At 40.1% G+C, this 22,204-nt stretch overlaps 1 protein-coding gene across 1 annotated transcript in view; it reads left to right on the top strand.

The window, feature by feature from the left end:
• The first annotated feature begins 411 nt into the window (after positions 1-411).
• The window catches only part of LOC137290886 (uncharacterized), a 52,408-nt gene continuing 30,615 nt past the window's right edge, over positions 412-22,204 (top strand). Inside the window, exon 1 of the mRNA XM_067822055.1 lies at positions 412-2,146. Coding sequence (XP_067678156.1) covers positions 1,820-2,146 — 327 coding nt within the window. The 5' untranslated portion in view covers positions 412-1,819. The remainder of the gene's footprint in view (positions 2,147-22,204) is intronic.

The raw sequence follows: 22,204 nt of genomic DNA, 5'->3' as shown, positions 1-22,204 counted from the left end.
TATTGATATCAATATATCAGAATTGATACTTCTGGGATAATGAGTATTTAGGGGAACGTAATATTGGCGTCTGGTCCGGTAACTAGGGTCTGGTGGATTTTTGTTTATTACAAACTTGAATAAACTCTGTGATATCTAATCTCTATAGTGGTGTCTACCGGTGACAGCCACCATAGTGTGTCTGAACTTGTACTGTGACAGACTTAGGTCACAGAAGATAGATATACAACTACTTACAGTATCTATTTAATATGGCATTAAACTATATTTGAAACAACCTCCATGGTCAATAAAAGTCTGTCTGGGTATCAATAGTATATTAAGTTACAAATACATGTCCCGAATATTTAGTATTGAGTGGGTGGCTGTTAAACAAGTTCACGTGATAGGTCGGTATTGAGGTTCGTTGTTAATAATTGACAGGTAGCCTAGACAGCGCCATGCAGGTCATGCCAAAGACGAGAACGAGAGTGGAGTGAGACAGGGTTGTGCTCTGGAGGTACCTACATTAGGCTCAGTCATACTTCAGTGCTCGGCTAAGCATCAGTTGTGTGGGACGGTCGGGGGCTGCAGTTTGTCAATCGCTGTGTCAATACCGTCCTCCAATGCAGTCAGACCCCGTCTCGATATGACGCTGTAGACGGCTTTCAGTAAACTAGCGTGTGGATTTAGCAACAGTAGCGCTTGCAATTGTGCTGTGGACCTCCCTCCTCCGACACGTGGGTAGGGGAGCGGAGAACAGCTGATCAGCAACGTCTCTGGTTGACTTACTCGAAAGGACAGTAATAACAGGCATTGCGCTGGGAGTGTGCGTATGCTCTGTACTAAATTGGACTATTTGCAGACGGAGGAAGGAGTTTTTCGCTGACTGAAATCCAGCTATGACGTCAAAGCGACGTATTCATGTACCCGAGATCATTTGGTGTGGTTCAACGGAACGCCTTTTGTGTTGAAGGAATTTCATGCGTTTGTGTGTAGGTAAAAGAGGAATGATTCATGCATGCAATCTCAACTGACCCAGCGGTAAACACGAACTGGGACGAACTTAATGTCGAGGAATATCCAACCCCGTATCCGCCTGTGATCGCCTGTGATGGTGTCTACCCTATGTAGGGGGGCACATAAACATATGTAAGTCACGGTAGTGGTGTAAACCTGTCTCTGTCTTGACAGTCTGTGGCAAACACTACCTATGTGTATTATTTAATCTGGGATCTATATTCACAAAGAACAGTCTATACCTGTTCGATTATATCACAGTTTATCTTTACGTGATTGAATTGCTGGCATAGTGTGCATATTTGTCGGTGATTCTTATCAGTGGTTTGTGATTTACTTGTTAACCCTTGGAGACTGAACAGACCTCGATAGAGGATGTAACAGATGTTGTATAAGAAGACAGAGTTGGCAGCCGCACAGGAAGACGGTCCCAGGTGATAATCTGAGTCCGGGAATGTGTATTGATGAAGCGGACCCGAACAAGACGTTGCCTTACACCTGCCAAGGAAACCAGGTTTTTAAAAATTGACATGTTTTGTGTTCTTGTAACAACGGATGTTCACAATGATGTGATCGTTCGTCAGCTCGTCACGTCTGGATAATGCACATGAATATAGGAATTTGTGTTAAAGAGGCAGGAGTTACTGTTAAAGAGGCAGGCGTTTGTGTTAAAGAGGCGAAGAGTTCTGTACATATATTTGAACGTTTCATTCTACAGTAGATGGCGTTTTATTTGGAACTTCCAATAACCATTTTGAAGCAATTGACATGACTGTATGATCACTCACCCATATGTGAACCAGAACACAGTGAGGACGTCATGACAACAAGTATGACCAAAGACCAAACCAAAGATCTTATCCCCCGGGCTGGTGCCCCACCCGGACAGGTGCCCGTCATGAGGAGAAGTCGATCCCTCAGTGAGCTCCCTGGGAGTGTTAGGGTACCCATTATCAGACGGACGGACAACGAGAGGATGAGGGCGAGGTTGGAAGCTAGTGCCCAAGGGTTGGAGGAGTTGAAGCTGTTGCGAGAGCAGCAGCAGAAACAGATGGAAGAGGTCCGGACGACGGCGTTACAGAGGAAACCCCCATCTTCGTCGTCAACGTCATCTCAGAATGGACGTTTTTCTCAGAATCAACCACAGGTAGGCATTACGTGTTGTTCATTTTAAACCTTCACGGATAGTCTGTATCAGGGTGTTGCTTTTAAGGTGTGTTTCATTCAAGGTAGCATTCGAATGGTCAAGAGAATAAACAGACATCAGTACAATAGCGAGGTACCTCTGTTAGGCAGTCGTACTGAAATAGACATGATATGGGTGTCGTGGGCGTGTGTTTAGTACAACAATTCGGTGTTACTACCGAATACAATAACAGTTTATTTCTGATCTATTGTGTGTCGTCTGTGAATATATGTGTGTGCCGTATGTGAAGGTCGATTCATAGACTGCTCAGGAATGTAGTCATTCGTCTGTATTTCCTTCGACAAGAACTGTATTTGAGCTTAAATCCGATGGGGTTATATGATGAATGGCCTGACAGACTGAACCAATGCACTGGCAACGTCCAGTCACGTATGCCAGGCATGCAGTGCTGTCACTCACAGCATGGCGTGCCACGGCAACTGCTGCATCCTCTTCTACATGGGACAACAAAACTGAAATCATCATGCACTGAGACAGGTCAATTACCACTTATACCGTAATACGCATGCCAAGGTTATATACCACCAAATAGTGGACACGTACAAAGGGTAGATATACTAGTTGATGTGCATTGCTTGTCAGTTTGTACATATACTGGGAATATATTTGTATAGGTCAAATATATTCCAGACAAGTACCATGTGGATATATGTAGCTTATGTGTAACATACACGAAAACATATGTAAATACATACACTCTCTTGTGTTTGTATGTAGGCATGTAGTGGATAAGCATGCTACATAGGTACGACATACTAGTGCATGTATGGTGCTTATCAATTTCTACTTTGACTAGAATTGTTTATTCATGGATCATATAGTCTTTACCTATAGACTATATATTACTGCACGTGCACAATTTGTCATTTTCTACATAACTAGGTATGTGTGTGTAGTTTATCAACTAAATACTCAACAGACTAGATTTCCATACATACTAATTGTTCTGTCGATTTGTACATAGAGACTGGGCATTGTCATAGTTTTCGGTTATAACAAATGAAAAGAGGATGAATATTGTTCCATATTAACACAAGGCAAACGACAATGGATGTTAAACATGAGCAGCATTTAGAAAATGCAGAAGCATGTGTTGTACGAATAATCCAAGAGAGCTGGGATACCTAATCTGGTCAACACGAGAAACACTATGCATGTATCAAATGTCCAGCCTGCCCCCTTGACTACGCCCCCCTACACTCACTCGAACAACTGTTGCCAACACGAGCCGATCAAAAAGGGGAGATCTGAATTGAATGGCAAGACTTACTGAAACTACCCATCAGATCCCAGCGTGTGTCCGTAACACTAGTCCAGACTCTTGTCAAGCGTTTCCATGCCACTGTTACCTCTGAATTTACTGAAGCAGGCGGTATATCCGCGGACTGTAAAGCGATATACAAGGTTTAGGGGATTATAATGCTGTAATTAAAAGGCTAAAACTCCATGTTTTGTTACAACACATGTGAACTCTAATTTGTGAATGAGCATTATGCAAACATGACTTTGTTCTATGGACAAAAGATCTAATTTGCATTAAAGGATTTTCACTTGATTTTAGGCTTATTAACGTTTTCATTCACTTTGGGTCATATTAACGAGTATCCAATGTCCGCGGGCAAAGCTAATGTCCTTGGCTCATTCCACACTTATGTTTGCGCGTTGCAGCTGATATTTTGTGTTTGATGTAGGGTTAATATGTGCACCCATTGTACTTACTCTGTGCTTTTTCTCATACGTGTAAACGTAACATATTTTCGAGGAGATTTATTTTCTCTTTATTATGAACATACCAAACAGCGGCAATAATCAGTTTTGTCATTTGAAAAGGACTTAAGTAATAAGATAAAATAACAATTGTACGTCACTGATTTGAAGTTGGGTACGCTTTTAGTACAGTGGATGTAGAATTGGTAGATAGATCAGATGCTTGTGGTATATTTTTCATTCAAGATGTTGCTCGTTACCGCGATGATACCCGTGAGTTTGTGAAATAGGTGTGTACAACACCGCCTACGTGGTCCCCCATCTCTGTCTTCCGGTGTATCCCGTCAGTTAATATACGATTAGCAGTGACCCTAAATAGCCCCTTAAATATTCCATTCAGTGGCTGATAGGTGCCGGCGTTCTCGTGAACATGTGTAGAGCGACGTCATTGTTTGCTGTCCACAACTACAGCATCGTCACGGGAGGACGAAACTACCGCTCGTTTCCAAGCATAAATCACGAATCTTCAAATGTTCATTTTTTTACAGTGAGGACACGTGCTTAAACAGAATAAAATTCGCCTTCGTCAGGTGAAAAAAAGACAGTTTACTCAGGTTTGTAAGTCACCGGGCGGAGACACACCAAACAGCTTGAAAAGATCATGTAGAAACATAGCAAACTGCTAGGATCGGTAGATTTACAGATTAGAGAAATATGCCAGACATGTTGGTGTCTTGATGCAAAACCCAGTCACTTTTAGGCTTGGATTAACGTAGCCCGGCCTTTGCCAAAACTCTTTAACACCACCTTGTTACCAAGCCAGATAGTCAAGCCAGTAAGCCAAATTCCACCGAAGAGTAGTCATAACGCTTTGTAGAAAATGTTTGAGTTGGAACGAAGACCTAGACAGACCCCTACGATCTGGTCACTTTTCTTTGAGTAAAAGCTGTGAAGCGCTAGGAGGTGGTCAAGGTGATTAGATGCCAGTGTTAAGTCTTAAGGAAACGATTGTGTTGTGGTCAGTGTTGGTCAAGAGTGACCCGTTAAGGTGTTGGACGTATGTGTAGGGTTATGCTTGTTTGGAAACATGGGTCATGAAAGGGAAAGCAGATAGTTTAGGCTTTAAGGTGTCATACAACAAACTGAAATCTAAGGGTTTGCAGAGGTTTCGAGGGTTAAAGTGAGTTTTCATAGCCTTTTCTGATGTGTCTTCTCTGTTTTACGATTTCAAATGGAAAGAAATCGTGAGAGTAATTCAGGGGTGTTTCCTTGATATTAATGTCAGATCACCAAGACTGTAAATATATTGGTACACTTCGTCATATGCTTATATTGTCTTATCTGCAAACATGTCTACGTATTAAAACAATCATTATCACAAGTTTATGGAAATTAGTTAGACGTTTGTAACTTTCAACATCATTTCACGAGGGCTGATAATTTATTAATTTTTCCCACAAAGGATTTCTAGGAATAATAATAAAAAAGCCGTTAGACGTTTGTAACTTTCAACATCATTTCACGAGGGCTGATAATTTATTAATTTTTCCCACAAAGGATTTCTAGGAATAATAATAAAAAAGCCGAAAGTCGAGGGGTGTCTCTGTACTGTATTGTTAGAACGACGTTACAATCGTTGTCAATGATGTGCGACAACATCCGTGTCATGGATCTTTTTTTAACATTCAGTACAAATGGAGTGAACTAGGCGGTCCCAACCACACAGTCAACTTGTGGTCTTCAGAAGATTTATCGTGAAACACTTCATCACCACTTAGTGTTCCACCCATTCACACAACTTAAAATTCTTTATATAATCTCTGCATTTCTAACCAAATCGCCCTAATTATTTTTGTAATTTCAAACGTTTCAAAACCGAGATCGCTGTTAAGGCCTTAATCCGAGAATAACAAGGTCTACTTGCGAGAGATGACAAAGTGTCAAAATAATTGGTCTTCGGTCATTCAACAGCACAAATGTCACGGTAAACGTCACTACAATGCGTTATCTCACCCATGTCGGGCACCTGTTCTGTCCAGTTACCTCCATGAATAATTGGGAAACTCAAATACGGGTCTCAGATGTGGGTAAATACTTGTTATGTGGGTAGCCGAGGCATCCATCTATTTTAGCGTAAAGACGTGTGACGTGTTTTATCACTGTTCAGTTTCTATGTTATGTATTTTGCCTCAGACCATAGAATTATTCTGTTACGCGCCTTTCTAGATTGATTGATATCAGTTTACATTATGAAAACAATGTTCTGCGTAAACGTCACGTTATATTTCATGAACGGTTGGTGTAAGACAAGGTTACGGTGTCCCCCCTAACGTTTTTCGTTAAGCATGAATACATTATGAGCGCATGCTGCTATGTAGTGACATACATTCCTGTGTATCAACTGCAGTTGATTGTGTTCTATAGAAATACATCAATGTGATTTAATTTGAGTGAAGGCCATTTAATAAGAAGTAATGCTTGATCATTTTATTCCGAGAGATCAGACTTAAGGTAGTGTTAGATAGTGATTATATCACGATGAATGGACACTTGTAAGGGGGTTAGTGGGATTACCATTGCGGTCACCCAGCGGTCAACGAGTTTCATCTCGTATTGATTAATCGGCATTAGACCTTAGCTGGACAGGAAGATACGGCGTTAATAAGAGGATGAAATAGATCTGGAACCTGTTTGATAGTGCCAGACATGGTTGGTTAGGAATTCTTCCACATATGAATATCCATAGGATTATGGATCGGCTAATATTGCATCAACACGAGTCTTAATTAGATGTGGTCAGTGCAATATTGACTTTCGGGCACGCAGAGTTTGTATAAACCAGGATTTGGAATGCTCACGTCAATAAAATGTGTAGTTGGTCACAGGCTCTGATTATTTGTGCGTGTATATGGGAGTAAGTGGGTGATTGAGCTTGGTTTAAATTCTTTTGGGGAAATATTTCAGTTTTCTCACGTCACATCAGCTTTATGTGGGAGGAAAGGCCGAAGTAGTGCCGGTCTCAGACATTTATCGCTGTGACGATCGTTAAAATGTGGTACTTTATGCCACCTTGCTTGTTAGCTTCACGTGGGAGGAAGGAATAACTAGAAAAATGGCCAAAGTAAGTCATTATTTTCAAGTCATGTACTATTTTCATAATCACTTGACTATCTCGCATTCCAGAACATGTATAACAAGCATTTCTTAAACATTTTTGGATTTTTATCCGAGAATGCTCACATCTAGGCAAATGGGCTTAGTTCCTGTTTTATGCACATTGCACATGAGGTTCTCATCTTACTTAAAGTGCACCGGCAGCAAAACAGGTCGATCAAAACATTTACGCTTCAGTCTATGCTAACAGAGCAGAAATTCTGCCACGAAAGATTGCATGATAATTGCTGCCATCTATGACACTTGATGTGAAGAGTGGTAACGGTGATATGATGCATTAAAAGCTTTCAGATCTCGCTTCAAGGACGCGGCTGACACTTAGCTCTGAATTACCCGTAGAACTTAAGAACGTCATTACGTTTCGTCATGGAGTTATAGCTTTCCAAATAATCCTATACATGGGTTCATAAACTGTGGGAGAGACTCACAAATGTGAAAGGCATGTTTGTAGTGGCTTAACGTGTACAGAGTAATGAGCCATGAATAATAGCCAACACAACCAACTGTTCTCAGCTGAGCAGTTAGTGTCATTCGTAACGTTTTATCACGTCTGTCACATGTCTACCGTCTGATATTTGCACCAGTTCTTTAATAGAAACGAGAAACCGGGGCATGCCTTGTTTATTCTCATTAATATGCTATGTGGTAGCAACATATTTTACCATTATTAACTGTTATATGTATATTACGAAAATATTACTATTAATATATGATTTAATTTAACATAGTGTGGTATTATTATGTTCATCTGTGCGAACTGGAGGCGGTAGGGTAGCCTAGTGGTTAAAGCGTCCGCTCGTCATACCGAAGACCCGGGTTCGATTTCTTCCAAGGATACGTTGTGTGAAGCAAATTTGTAGTGTCACTCGCCGCCATGTTGCGCGAATATTGTTAAGAGCGGTATACAAAATTGAGTTTACTCACTCACTCAGTGCGAACCGTCTCAATTTGTTCCAAACAACGTAATAGATTTCTATCTTTCTAAGGAGGTGTAATGCCAAATGTTATACATATGCCCACTTTCTCCATCTCACTGCTTACTCATGTAAGACCAGGCCAATTCACAAATCAAAGCTTTGTCTATTTACATGTCAAGTAATTGTCTATCTGCATATCAAATCACTATCTGTTCACGTATTATGATGTTTGAACAGACAGCAGAAGTTAGCTCGGACGCCGGATGTGCTTGAAGTTAGTCACCCATTCGATTGAACGTGCAAAAGTATAAACTATTTACGCGCGTTAACTGTCGCAGAGGTGAAACGTCAGCGGTGGTAAATTGCAAGCAAACAAAACTGATTACATCTCATTTTTATTTCCCAAATAGTCAATTTCACGCGGGTGTGCCTCTCTTAACTCCCTCTCACGTAAGAACAAGGTAGATATCAGCTCCTTATTGCGTCACGAAGGACATTTGGGCCATCTAGGACACAATTACCCTTTTTCAAGGTAACCCTTCATGGCTGATTGTTCTTAATGACTCTGACTGGCATGTCGGTACTCATCAGTTCGGCAAATAAAATCAATTTTAGCGGCAGGAAGCTACAAACCCTGCGACGGTCCCTATCATATTGCGTAAAGCTGGTTCCTAATTGTACTGTGGCTTAACAATGCCTCTCTGTATGTGGAACGCAGCGGTTTAATTGCGTTTGTTTGGCAATGGTTGGGTAAACACGTTCTCAACACATCCTTGTTTACTTGCGCCTATGGAACGAAATCTACTTTGATATTGCTTAACAGAACTAAGTCAGCGTGTTAGATTGACGGTTAGATGTGTGTCCAATTGTCTCCAAGAAGTTCACCGTGTGTGTCATGGCAACTATTTTATGTCACTAGAGCTGGTTGGTTTTCATTTAAACAGCTGTAATTAAAACAGTTTTGCTCAGAACGTAGATGTAGGACATTGAATACTGCGTCTAATCAAGTTCTAATAATCATCGAACAATGTTCTAAACACCGAACAATGATCTTTTCCAAACTGTAAATTTTGAATGTAACAAAGTGACGTCTTAGGCCCCCTAGGTTCGTTACATCTAGCGTTCACTATGGACACCAAAGACGTTCAGCAACGTTGCACGCATCCCTACATCCACGTTTTTTATGATTTATCAAAATGATCACGTCTCCAGATATTAACAGAGAAACTTCCCTTGGGCATTCAAGGAAGCCTTATATCTCCTTTGACGACTGTTTGACTTCTGCTGCTTGTAATAGGAGTGCACATACATCACTGTGTTAACTGTGTCTTGAGATATACTTAGCGAAAGTATATAGGTCGACGACGGGTTATATGTATGTTTTACATTGCTGACTGGCACTTCCACGTGAGTGGTGACGCGACGAATGGTTGTGCATTTTATACCTACAGCGAGGTATTTCATCCCGAGGGTAACGTTTGATGGGGGAATTATGATGATGTATGGTATGTAATGTACAGTTACAGATATATATCTAAAGTATATGACCTTTGAGAAAACAGATTCAAGACACCCAAATACTAAGGTAAAAGGTACAAAAAGCTAGTTAATATTTTCGAGCGCTGATGGGACATTGTTAATATGTTACTAGGTCCCATCAGCACAGGTTATCATATTACATGTATATCACGTATACGGAAATAGAAACCAACGTTTATGTATTTCTATGATAAAACGGAACTCTTTTATCTTTCATCGTCGTCTTTGTTTGACTAATTTATAGCACAGGTATGTTAAAAGCACAAACAAGCAGTAAATTGTGTGATACCTGTCCTCGATACCGTTTAGACCGTAAAAAGCAACGATTGATCACCGATCGCTGATCTAACCACAGAGATAAACCTGGCCTGTCTTAACACATATCTGCTACCTTGTGACTGGCCCTTCCAAGGGCTGTTATATCGGTATGTCAATATCATCTTCTGTTTTGCTTGTGGCTTACGAGGTCAGTCGGTGACGGGAGAATGACAGGTGGTATGCAGGGAAGTATGCTGGCTCCTTCTGAATTTATGCCCATTGTCTACTTTTGTGTTTTACAACAACAAAACATGAGGAACATGCCGTGATTTGGTTGTGGTTTGGCCATTTGTCATCCACTCCCTTCTTTGTGTATGTGTTCCCGAAGAACTTCGTGTATTGTTAAGGTTTCGTTGCCATTGGTTCAAACATATTGAACCACTTTGTAACATAGGACAGACAAATGGCGTCTCTGGAGTTTAACGCTCATATTCGGTTACCAATTGTGGTGTAGCACCTGTTATTACATGTTTGCTGTACAATCATCCTTGAGTGAACATATTTGCATTTTAGTAATTGGAATCCTTTATTGCAGTACATGTCGTAGATCTTAGTTACATGAAATTGTGTTCTTGAACTAACACTCCTTTTTCCCAATGTGCCCCAAATTTTCTTTGCAGCCACGCAATAGATTTATTTTATAAATACTGATCTGATTCCCATAATTATGTTTTAATCTGTTTAAGAACAGCTATGTTACTCATCAAATACGAACGGACACGTTAATAAGTGGTCGTAATGCCATAATGAATCTAACAAGACCGATGCCTTTGAATCGTTTGATCGGGCAAATCTGTGTTTTGTTTTGCGACGTGGTCTTTTAGTAGCCATAATGTAACAAACGAAAGTTTTTAATTCGAAATGTTTATGGGTAACACTTTATCTGTACCGTGTTATCTCCGGCAGCCTGCCGCCAAGGTAATCCCAAATTATAGCTCCTTCTTGCTATCTGCACAAGCATCGGATAGCTTTCGTTGATTCCAATCGTAAGGCTGGAAGTACTTGTTTTCTACCACGTAACACTAACAATACACCATTGAACAGTGAACTTTCACTCCTGTAGTATATAATTAAATGATGATTAACCTACTTCTTCCAGTATACAATTCTTGCAAATGTAAAGTTGTTGATTTTACTCGAGCTAGTCATAAATATTTAGAGACATATAAATGCCGTCTATGTGTAACCCATTGACTTATGACGTCAATTTAAGACGACAAAACACAATGGTAGGTGAGTGAGTGAGTGAGTGAGTGAGTGAGTAACGCTAGTTCACTATATGTAAGGATACAATCGCGACCGTATGGTGCCCTCCCTGGTAATATTATTATCTGGAGATCAGTGCTTCATGGCTTAAATAGAACCCGTGAAGGTTCCGGGGTAGAATAGGCCTTCAGCAACCCATGCTTGCCATAAAGGGCGACTATGCTTGTCGTAAGAGCCGACTAACGGGATCGGGTGGTCAGGCTCGCTGACTTGGTTGACACATGTCATCGGTTCCCAATTGCGCACATCGATGCTCATGTTGTTGATCACTGGATTGTCTGGTCCAAACTCGATTATTTACAGACCGCCGCTATATAATTGGAATATTGCTGAGTGTGGAGTATCGGTGAATGATTCAAGTATTTCTCTGGTGATACATACCCTACCACAGCTAGCATCAATACTCATTCCACCAGCCTTGATCTACTTTATGCTCTTTTACTCCGTACACACTGAACGTTTGAGTGGACTGATTTCCTACGCATGTTTAACTTAACATTTTTGTAATGTAGGCCATGTCAGAAATCTGGACCTCCTAAAGCCTTTTCCCCTTCACCGATAGTCTTACGCTCATATTAAAAAAGACAACTTGTTATGTATACCTTTTTTAAAAACATACTATTCCTATGCTGAGGACATCTAATATTGACTTATGTATAACGCCTATTGAAACTGTCATGTCACAGCCCGCCGAATCCCAAATGCCGTAACAAACCGCCATTGAGGGTACGAAATTCCTTTGCGATTGCCATGTCCGTGGAATTTACAAAGCCTATTTGCCGATATGTCATCAATAATTGCGCTCTTTGGAGGCTATAAATTCCCCATCGCTCGAAGATCCTCAAACCCATACGGCCACAAATGACCCTTTTCATAAAACCGGATTGGAGTGATCCTTGAGAGTGTTTGCCCCTCCACCAGCAGACAGTTCTAACCGACAGTAGGCTACCCATGGCAAACAGAGACGTGTGTGTTCAGGAGGCCCAGATGACAGCGTCCAGAGAACTACAGGAACATGAATGTAGATGTGTGTTTGAACAAAGTATTTCTTATAATGGATGAGGCGGTATAATGACTGTATTGTTTGATCCCCGCCACGTGTTGGGCGACGCAAGGGGGTGATTCTAGTCTGTAACTTCAGAAAGATGGATGGGGGCATGCCCCTCTCACAGTATTCTGAGACATGGATATGGGTAGATCTATGTGGAAGTTGTCAACTTCATGAGCTTGGTATTAAGTATTAAAAGGTTATTGATCCCTACATCAAACATCAATAACTTTTCGTACTATTCAGCGTTACAATACGCCGCACCATAACCCACTACTCCACAACCCACCCCACCCCATCCATGAACACTACATTGGATGCCGTACACAAATCAGGGTACACCACATTATACAGCGTACACTATACTACACTAGCGCCATGACTCCTCGTAATGGTTGTGGCTCAAAATTGTTTATCAGCAACCGATACTTGTGGTAAGAGGCGACTAACAGGATCGGGTAGTCAGACTCGCCGACTTTGCTGACACATGATACCGCTTTCCAGTTGCGTAGATCGATGATCATGATGACATTGTGAATCACTGGATTATCTGGTTCAGACGTGATCACATATATATGAAACTCATGAGGCGTTAAGCAACAAACAACCCAGTACCGATATTACTTCTGCTACCACTACACCTCTACAGATCAAAAGGAATATTGCAATCCCTACTATCCGTTCATCTATGATAATACCCACCTACAGCTTCAGGTACATGTCACGTACAACCCAGCAAGACCAAACAAGATGTCACTGAGTGCTTCGTACCCGTGGAGGTTGGACTTGAAACTTATCAGATTTGTTTCTGTGGCGTCGTTCCTCATCTGCAGTTGCATCGGATATTTAGATATCAAATACGGGCTCCTGTGACAATTTCCATAAAAATTAGGAGTCAAATTGTTTAAACCCTACACTGGACAACCCTCGTCCGTTGCCATAAGGTTCGTCAGGTACAACATAGTCATGGTTCAGTCATGAGAAAAGCTGTGGATATTTCTACTGCTGTTACGGAAATGCGACCTTCGAGAAGTGAATAATTCAGCGTGTTTACTGGCGTGGAAATTACGACTGATATATATTCAGATAAATTGTAAATACAACATTTATGCGTAGAATGGGTATACGGCATATATACATATTTCATATTACTCTGTGTGGCGAGGGGTGCTGCAGGGATATCATTGTCATCCCATTCTGTTTCTGGAGAGGCTGAGCACAGTAACACAGGTGGTTCTCACAATGAATCTCTTGTCTAGTCTTCTGTCTCCTGAAAATGTTTAGGATGATATTTAATGAAAACGTTATAGTTTTTCTCCAATGATCCACTAAACATGTACATTCCGTAGCCGTCGCCATATAGCTGGAATATTGCTAAGTGCGACGTAAAACTAAACTCACTCACTCACTCACATTCCGTAGTGTAAACATTGCGTAATAAGTGAAGCAAGCATATGCATGTACTTGTGACAATGTAAAATCAGCAGTGTTATATGCTCTACAGATGTATTAATAGTGTAAGGTTACCATCCATGTTTCAATACATAGATCGAGTAAGCGAGATGGGTTTTATGCCAGGAATGTGCTTCACCCATTCCTGATATGAGTTTTATGCTTCACACATTCCTGGCATAAAACCCATCTCACTCACTCACTCACTCAATGGCACGACAGCCAAACGCTTGAGCCACTAGACACCATACAGCCCATTAATGTGTAGAAGGGTTGTGTGGCTCAACGCCCCATTACTGCATATTGGTGCAGTGGACCAACAAAGCGCATCTACTCATCTCGACTCACCTGATTTCGTTTTATGTGGACTCAAATGATGTATAACGAAAATAATGCTAGAGAATGTGGCAAAAAATCATCTCGAAAGACACGTCAAACAAATGAAGCTGAATGCATTAGTGTTTCACGGCCACTTTGTGGTAATATTACCAGACTCTAACGCGACAACCAAACCTCAGACAAACGAGCCGGGACACGAACTAGTGTTTGTAGAAGAAGTGTGTAAAAGGTTCTCTCAATATGCGCAAACATGCACACTGATTACAAGTGTTTAATCAAATGTTAAACCTATTCATGTTTTGTCCTTATTTCTTGACCTAGATCTGTCCGCCATTATGTGTATGCTGAAATTAGCCATAGGGTCACTTATAATTTTTCCCTCTCATTGATACCGAAGCCAGGTATATGTTGTAGTCAGTATCCGCGCGCTTAAGAGGGATAGTGTACTCTGTCAATGTGACGTTAGCCCTAAAGTTCTGAAGAACAGCACTACAAGGGATACACCGATATAAACAAATATTTATGAGGTCACCGAGTCAATTTGTGTTGTGTTTAACTCGCCAAACAGACCGGAGAAAGTGACTGAAACCTCCATACACTGTCCAGTTCCTTGTGAGTTACAAACATTTGTGATTATATAGAATCATTTAGAGGGAAAATCGGTCAATATTGTCCATATTGTACACACAATGCTGCAAAGACTCGGCTATGGATCTGTAGACGGTCTTCATGCCATATGGCCTTGTTCCAAGCCCATTGTCTCCAGTGACCCGTACATATGTAAATTGATTTATAATATATACGTATACACATCTATTAAGACCACGCAGGAATGTTTATGACGTGTTGATGATATGTTGGGTTTGCTTCAAGTACTTACAGTTAGGAACAGTTGATCGGGTTTGGTTGAGTGCATATGTATACCCGCGACCCCAACAATACCTATTATTGCATAGGAGTCAGATACACTCTGCTAACTGACTTAATGAATATTATATCGACTGGCTTCAGTATCTCTGTGTAGGTGTAAGTGTAATTTTGTCTGTAAGAAACATATCCACGTGTGTTAAGGGACAATGAAATTAAAAAAATGCAAAACAGCAAAACCTGATAACCATATAAGGGTATTACAGTAGGACAGGATCTTGAAAGACAGAAATCAATGTAATACAACCCGACGCAATTTACACAGATTGTTTCAACCCCACAAATGATGTTTCGGTATCCATGGTGTCAAAGTGAATGAGATTTAAGGTCGCTTTATAGTTTTTGTTTCTTCATTGTAGACATGGATGCCCGTACATGGATAGAACCTATACTGACGAACGTATCAATGCATATGTATTTAATCATACATTAATTACTAAACATATAACGTCAGTGCCGAAGGGCACCCAGTGACTATCCTCGGGTACAGATTCCATCTGGTGTATTGATCAAAGGTTAATTCCATGCGCATTTGTGTCAGTGTCCTTCACGAAAACATTACGAAGAATCACAAAGAACAGTGTTAAAAAAGACAACTTAAGGCTGTATTCTTCTCCTAATCTAAATGCAGAGATAGTATGAACTCAGGTGATATGATACGCCAGGTCTTATCTGCCACATTGCATATCTTGACCATGTTGAACGTACAAGCTTGCCACCCTCCACAGACCAGAGGTGTAATGTTCATGTAGTCTATCATCTGACGTGTGGACTGCGTGTGTCAAGTAGTAGTTTGTTTTAGTAAGTTGAGCCATTTTTCTCGAAAAGTTCGTAGCCATCTGAAAACTTTCATTTCAGCCAGTGTGTTAAGATTGGACTTAAGGCGTCCCTTGGGCTACGAATATTTCGAGAATAGCCAGTCTAATACATTTTGTGGCAAGTTCCTAAAAGACAGACACTTTTGTTGCATTTGATCTTGGACTAATTATCACAACCACATCAACAAGAATTTCTTCAGGGTAGGAGGTGTCGTAGTAACTACCTGATAGCATTTTCACTGCCACGGGTCCTCAAAGGCAGACACTTTTCTTGCATTTGGCGTAGGACTAATTCTCTAAACGCAAATCCATCTCTGACCTTGGCCCAACACAAGGACCATCCACCTGAAAACAACCCACGAGGACCCTTCCCTGGTGACATGTGATCCCATCACAGGATGAACAGACTATCAGATGACCCTATTCCCGGGCCCATTATTCATACAAAAGGTAGTTTTATAAGATTTACGATCCTAACGGGGGCCACTCCGATGTACGGTTTACATATCATAAAGCATCTTTAGTATTACAGATCCGATATTATCTGTCCTTCATGCCCAGGATATAATGGTTTATCAGTCCCTGGATTTGTACAGTGCATAATAACTTACGTAACCCGATCAGAGAGGAGAGACTATGTCTTTATATGATGCTATTCTCATGTTTATGATGGTGCGGATGAGTGGTTGTTGAATTCTGTGATGGGTAAAGTATCTCCCCCATTGCTTTGGGCATTGTAGCATCTGTGACATTAAGTCCTGAGATATCTCTCACGGCCACTTATACATCCATCCACTTATACATGTCCATCTTTGTGAATATGATGCGATGATGCTCAACACATTGACCAAACTATGACCAAACAATGACCAAACTAACAATCAACACATTGTCATATATGGGGTCCTTACAGAAAGGAATTTGAACTTTGCAAAAAGTGCAAGATCGTTTTATTCATTATTCATGTGCTTGGCACATTCACAATACATAATTGTACACAGGCTGTGTGATTGTGATTTTGAAACATAAAAAGGTGATGCACTTTGCTGTGCTCCGGGTTTCACCACTATCTGATAGTGATAAACATGAACACCTACATTATGCCAAGCAATGGATTGTCCGGTGCACAATACAGACGCCAGATTGTCAAGTTGTAATCTTGATGAGTTAGGCTTTCGAAAAGAAACACAAAATCACACGCTGATAGTACAGTCGAAAGTTCTTGCAGATGTGGAACAAAGAGATTTATCGCTTTGTCTATAAAAAAAATGATAGTTTAAACACGGACTCTGTCTTTTTCCTTGACCAAGGTGCATGTGGTCAGTTCATTTTTTATATCTCTTGGGCTTTACAGGTTATCAGTATGTTAAAATGCTGTTTAAAATGCAACACTGCTCACATATACTGATATGTTGAGATGGTATGCACCCATGGAAAGGCATAAATTACATATTCAAAATGGAGACTGCATACTATCATCTAACACCTGGAATGTCATGCGCGATAACATGAGGTTACATTGCTGTTTTTACTTTTGTATCATTACAAAGTGGACAAGTTTGAATACAGACTATATTTCACAATGGTTTGATTTGATATACTTCTTATAATCTAAGATTGTTACCAACATAATCACACGTCCCAGGCCGATCAAAATCCCGGCTAAGGAATACTGTTTCACTTTTTCAAAGGCCAATCTCGAATGAGAGAGCTGGAATACCGCGCCGCACCTATACATACCGTTTACATCGCGCACACATTCGGTTTTCGCTACAAATGTTTTGTTGACATTGTGCAAGAGATTAAATTACAACCTTAAAGCTGTTTTGTGAAGGCTGCTCATGAACACGTATTTTTGTTAATTTCAGTACGCTATAAAACACAGACATTTATTGCTTTTGAAATATGATATACGAGCCTGGTATTCTGGATATATCTTGATTTTATCAGTAGACACGCTGGTTAGGGAATGTGGTTTGGTACCTTTGTACTTTGCTCTGGCATCTGCGCATGTTATTAATCTGGTTATGGTTATCGTGAAGTTCTTCGACGAACGTGATGAATGTGGGGAATAGCGTGTCAATTCCATGAGTGGGTATGCATGCGAATATGAGTGAACGAGTTTAGTTTTACAGCGCTTTTAGCAATATTCCAGCAATATCACAGCAGGGGACAGCAGAAATGGGCTGCACACATTATGTACACGTAGGAAATCGAACCGAGGTACACTGCGTGACGAGCGAATACCTTAACCACTAGGCTACACGAATATATGAGCCTGGGGACAAAATATGCATAAAATGATATAAAAATCACAACACGCAAGTACGCAACAATTTCAAGCAGTAACTACAAAACTGCCACGAATGTACATCATCAATAATTATTGTTCCTCATACAAAGGAAACTGTATCCTGGACAGGACGGTTGGCCATTTTGGTCTCTAAATTATTTATCGTTATAACCTCCAGTCTCTAAGCAATAGACGCGCAGTACCTGCTTGACAATGAATATTTAAAGACACAATTAATGGTGGCCAACTAACATCCATACCGTAGATTACCTTCCTGGAGATTTATGTTATCGTTTTACGCTTTTACGATAGACGCCGTTTGTTTCGGCAAACACGACAGCTATGGATACTTTTCACAGACCATAATCGTAAATTTCAAAGTAGAAACGCTGAAAGTATGCTCTGGCTGAGAGGATCTGAAAGTAAATGACTTGAGAAGGTATTTTCTGTATGACATGAATGTTTTAATTTAGTTGCAGAGTTATATGTAGACAAGATCCATGGCATTAATGAGCCTGTTACATATTTTATGAAACGACCCCTTGTAGATGTTTTTCGGCCAATAACTGAGAATGATGATTAGTTGACCTTTCATATTTATACTTTTACGATTCATCCAGGTGTTTCATAAACGCATAATCATGGGAGATATTTATTGCAAATATTAATCGAATTAATCATAACTTTACTCAGTGAAAATGAGATCAGATCAGGAAATGTAAAGAAAGACGACGAGGTCTTTGACAAAAAAAAAATATTTAACTCTGACAATGTCAGGTAAATCTGCTACCGAAGTTATGTAAGTTTATCACCAAAAATCATACATCGATACTTTCGGAAATCATTTTTTGAGATGTTTTTTTTTACGAAAAAATAATATGTACTAAGTTCTCTATTGAAACCCTCCCCAGGTCTATACTTAAAAACAGCACTTGTACCAACAGTGTTACATTACTGTATCATATATCCGCACCATGTAAGTGTAGACTTGATGGTGTGTACGTGGTGTTAATGCTGTTACAGATGAGCATCCAAAATGAAACACAAAGGGATAGTGTCAACCGTTTTTATGTGGGTAGATCAAGTGACAAAAGCATGTATATATTCTTTTGTTAAAATATAATAGTCTCGTTTGGGACAATAAATCTGCATACGATATGATACCAGACAGAACTATAAGAACGAGCCAGTCTGTGACTCATATTTGTATCATGCATCATGTTTTCCCTTTCTTTGCTTTGCTTGCGGTTCGGGTGTAAGCATTGCGACTTACGGGTGTTACAAAACGTTTCAAGTATTTATGTACCCGATACTAAGCGAAAATCTCCTATGTCTGAAATGATAAATATACAAATGTATGCTATAACGTCAATATATGTGACACACACACACACACACACACACACACACACACACACATACATACATACATACATACATACATACATACATACATACATACATACATACATACATACAGTCCAGGCACATTTGAAGCAAAGCCCTCAAACATCACATTGTTTTGTAACAAACCTGTAACACAACTGTTGTATAGATACATTTAAACTTTGGTTTTTTTTATATACATTAAAGTAATGAGCAGTCTCATGGCAATATTTCTGTTTCCCATGTATGGTTAGGTCGAGACATCGGTCAAAAACTGGCTCCAGAATGATGAGTCCATATCTTCTTCAAAATATAAACAAACCCAAACCATTGTAATGTTCAGCACAAAGAGTGCAAGGATAGCGTGTATAACACATGTCATTAGTTTGTCTAAAGAATACGATAGACACTCACGGAGACGACCCCGTGCATCCGATAACTTGTTGTCAGTAGCTAATGGTTACCTTCTGTCGTTCTGTGTCAAAAAACATTCTGGCTCTTGCACATCGGGACGTATTATTTTCCACGAAATTGGTACTCTTTTGGTCTTGTGTAATTTACTGTATTTTAATATTAGAGCCACGTCTCCCTTGTTCTGAATAGAGCCTGGATCACATACACCACGGCGATTACTATTACAGTATATTACGGTATTAGGTAAATCAGTACATACAACCGTCTTGCTCCGCGAGCGTTCAGATGGATCAAACATAGTAACAATCAGATGTCAATGACCCAATCGGGCTTCATAATCTTCTATACACCTGACATGCACCGGTATCCTATAAGATGACCCAAAGCACGTCAAGATCCATATATTTCATACACTCGAACTGGATCATCCCTTAGTACCCGTAGTCTTGACTACACTCAGATTTTTTTATTCTATGACGTTGTTATTTTCTAGTCATTTATAAGCGTTTGTGACCAGTGCAATTACACGATAAAAGAATGAAATAATTACATCATTATCTCCCATGTTTTTCGTTTGACTAACACAAGCGTATATTCGAAACTGAATTTCATATCTGTGCAGGTGAGGTTTCAGCCAGGTAATTAGCCCGACTCACGCTGTCTGCAATGGTTGCAATAGCAGCTTTACGACCTACCAGAACAACAACGGTGTGAACTGATCCTATCAAACAATTTGGTGAAGATCGCTGTACATGGTGTTCTGTACGGTCATCAGGGACAGCTCCGGCAGTGGAACTGGTTTGGCGTAAACATTAAGATATACCGTGTGATCAAATCCATGCAAAGGAACCTTTGATAATGGCGTTTGTGGTTAATCGTTGATGAGAAAATAGTACTAAAACATCAAGGATGTTGAGAGTAGAGAAGAACCCTGCTGGTTTATAGTCATCGTTCTCGAGGGTAATCTGGCAGATACAGCGAGGTACGATTAAGTGCAGTGGGAATATGTAAGCTTCATCGTGCTGGGTTAGGGTCATCGTTCTTGAGGGCGATCTGCCAGATGCAGCTAGGTACCCTCAAGAACACTGGGAATATGTAAGCGTTACCCTGGTGATTCAGAGTAATCTTTCTGGAGAGTAATCTGGCAGATGCAGTTAGGTACCAAAATGGAAGAGAACCACCGTATCGGGATTTAATCGCATTATTTTCAAATTAAACTGCGTTTATCTTTTTTTATTGACAGAAAGTAGAAAATTAATATTTACAAACTATCCAATATCACCTAAGCTCAGGCTTTCATTTTAGATTTTCAATAGTATGTTCATATAAGTTTGACAGTTATGTTTTCCTTTACAACAAACAGAACCTGTTTCTGAGGGTGGTCAAACCTGAGTATTCCTTTGCGAAGACGTTATATAATTTATAGCGGTAAACGTCACGACTACCAACACGAACGAAACTCGTACTATATATATTATCGGAAAATATTTAAAGCTGATATATTAAAAGTATAAGTTCATAGCTCCCCTTCGGGTTTGAGGCATGTAGCCAACATTATTTGTTAGCAAAGTAATTAGGTCATAGTGCCAGTTTTGACTTAATCACACAGATTGCCAATAAAACCAGAGTGTACCCACAACAGATGTCAGAGCAACAAATCCTCATGATTCAATATTCAGAAAATGGGACACCGACCCAGAACACAATAGTCAGCAGTTTGTCAAGAATTCCGAAGTCACATTTCTGCTATTAATAAGTAATAACATGTGATTGATGGCTGTGCTTTAGGTTTAGTGATAACACATCTGTCAAACCATGATCTTCTCGCTATGCCTGAAATCCTTCCTTATGCACATGTGATCCGTAGACACACAGGCTTTTATGGCGCATTGACGTAAATTGATTAGTGGGAACCCTGACACTTACTAAGGTCATTTATCTTGATTTCACGTCTAAATGTTCTGTTTTATGTTTTGCGGCTTGTTTTGTACTACAGAATCGTCTTTATGATAATCTCGAAGCTGCACGATCTTCAGATGCACCATGCTTGAAGCCTTCAAGTTGAATCTGTTTAATGGTTAGTACTTGGTAGACTGAAGCAGAAAGACAAGTAGTTACACGGGGTAGTTGTATTAATCGTATCTGTGAATTTAGGTTGGTTTGAAATGAGAGATACAATGATCTGCCATGTTACGAGGATCTGCTGAATATAATGTCTGACGCGCTATATACTTTCGTTGTAACAGATAGATATATTTTATAAGTGATTAACTGACCACTGTGGCTAACAGTCTATATCAACTATACAGTGTTGTTCAAGTTACGCTTAGGTCTTGAGAAACTATGATATATTTTTGATAAATCAAACTTGGCATTTTCATGGCTTGCTTGATTTTTGTT

Source organism: Haliotis asinina, chromosome 7 (assembly GCF_037392515.1).
Source record: "Haliotis asinina isolate JCU_RB_2024 chromosome 7, JCU_Hal_asi_v2, whole genome shotgun sequence".
In the NCBI taxonomy this organism is placed as follows: Eukaryota; Metazoa; Mollusca; class Gastropoda; order Lepetellida; family Haliotidae; genus Haliotis; species Haliotis asinina.
This window is presented reverse-complemented; position numbering and strand designations above follow the sequence as displayed.